Source organism: Aplysia californica, unplaced genomic scaffold (assembly GCF_000002075.1).
Source record: "Aplysia californica isolate F4 #8 unplaced genomic scaffold, AplCal3.0 scaffold00098, whole genome shotgun sequence".
In the NCBI taxonomy this organism is placed as follows: domain Eukaryota; kingdom Metazoa; phylum Mollusca; class Gastropoda; order Aplysiida; family Aplysiidae; genus Aplysia; species Aplysia californica.
In genome coordinates, this window is record NW_004797368.1 from 1,352,363 (window position 1) to 1,353,584 (window position 1,222).

At 43.0% G+C, this 1,222-nt stretch overlaps 1 protein-coding gene across 1 annotated transcript; it reads right to left on the bottom strand.

The window, feature by feature from the left end:
• Nucleotides 1-44: 44 nt before the first annotated feature.
• LOC106011372 (sperm surface protein Sp17) lies at nucleotides 45-543 on the bottom strand (the record flags this gene model as incomplete). Its single annotated transcript, XM_013080748.1, is given in 1 exon segment — nucleotides 45-543. A coding segment is annotated over 1 exon segment (154 nt), but the record flags the coding sequence as incomplete, so codon positions are not given.
• Nucleotides 544-1,222: the final 679 nt, after the last annotated feature.

Sequence of the window (1,222 nt, forward strand, 5' to 3'; positions counted from 1 at the left end):
TCTCTCTCTCTCTCTCTCACTCACTCACTCACTCTCTCACTTACCTGCTCGAACTTTCATCATGTTTTCGAAATAAGCCGCAGCGAATTCATGGATGTTGTCTGGCTGTGAGCGAAGCACTTCTCTCGCCAGACATTCCAAGATGTTTTGAAACCCGTTCGGGACCCTCAGTTTTGTGTTTGAAAATGGTACAGCCATGGCTTTGTTGTCAACTCAGTTCTTTCTACAAGCTGAAGACGTGTAGTTTCAACGGTCACACCAATGTTTATTACACCTGGGCAGCACGTTCGATTGTGTACAACAACCGGATTACATAGCAACGGTTAAGCTAGGACCGGAGCAAAATACTGCGCAGCAGTAAATATTAGTTTCGCTTTCGAAAGAAACTTGATCACATTTTGTAGAAAAAAGTTCTTCTTCAAAATATTCGACAATTTTTCAAAATAAAATATATAGCAGGAAAAAAAAAAAAATAATTTATTTTACTTCTTTTCTTTGTTTACTTACACTTCATTGGGGAAAAAAACGAAGGCGAAGACAGCACAAAGGGGTAGGCCTGGCCTACCTCTCGAACGTCGAAGGGTCATGGGTCAACCTGACTGAAGTCGAGAAGAAAAACACTCCTTTTGTTCGTAAATTCCTCTCCCGCCTGTATTTCTTGTTTACAGGGGTGAACAAAGTGAACAGGCTAAGTCTACATTTGAAACACAAACAGAAGTCGTCTCCCCCCTACCGTTTCCCTTTCAGCTTGCTACTGAACCTTTCGTCCCATTCCTTCTTCCACCTGCGCGTGAGTAAGATCAGACCTTCCTTCCTTCCCCCGTTCTATGATTCATCCACGCGCTTTCTTCCCAACGATGAAACATTGCTGGGGTTATCTTTCGTCTCTCGTGAGCCTCTGCTGAAAATACAAAGTGCTGAACGTACATTTAGGGCCAGTGGCACACACACACTACAAAGGGGAGATTAAATGCGTACATTGCTACAAGGTATAATAAAATATTATAACATTGCAGGCTATGATAATAATAATGATATAAGGCCCTATTTATTATCCGTGGGTCTGTCGAACCAAGACAGTACAGTACAAATCAAGGCTACCTATAATTTGAATTGGTTGTTCTAGGGCCTGGCATATTGCAGGCAGGCAGAGTTTGTGCCACTTGCAACTTTGGGTGTACGTGTGACTTGAGGGGGGGGGACAGAGAGAGAGAGAGAGAGA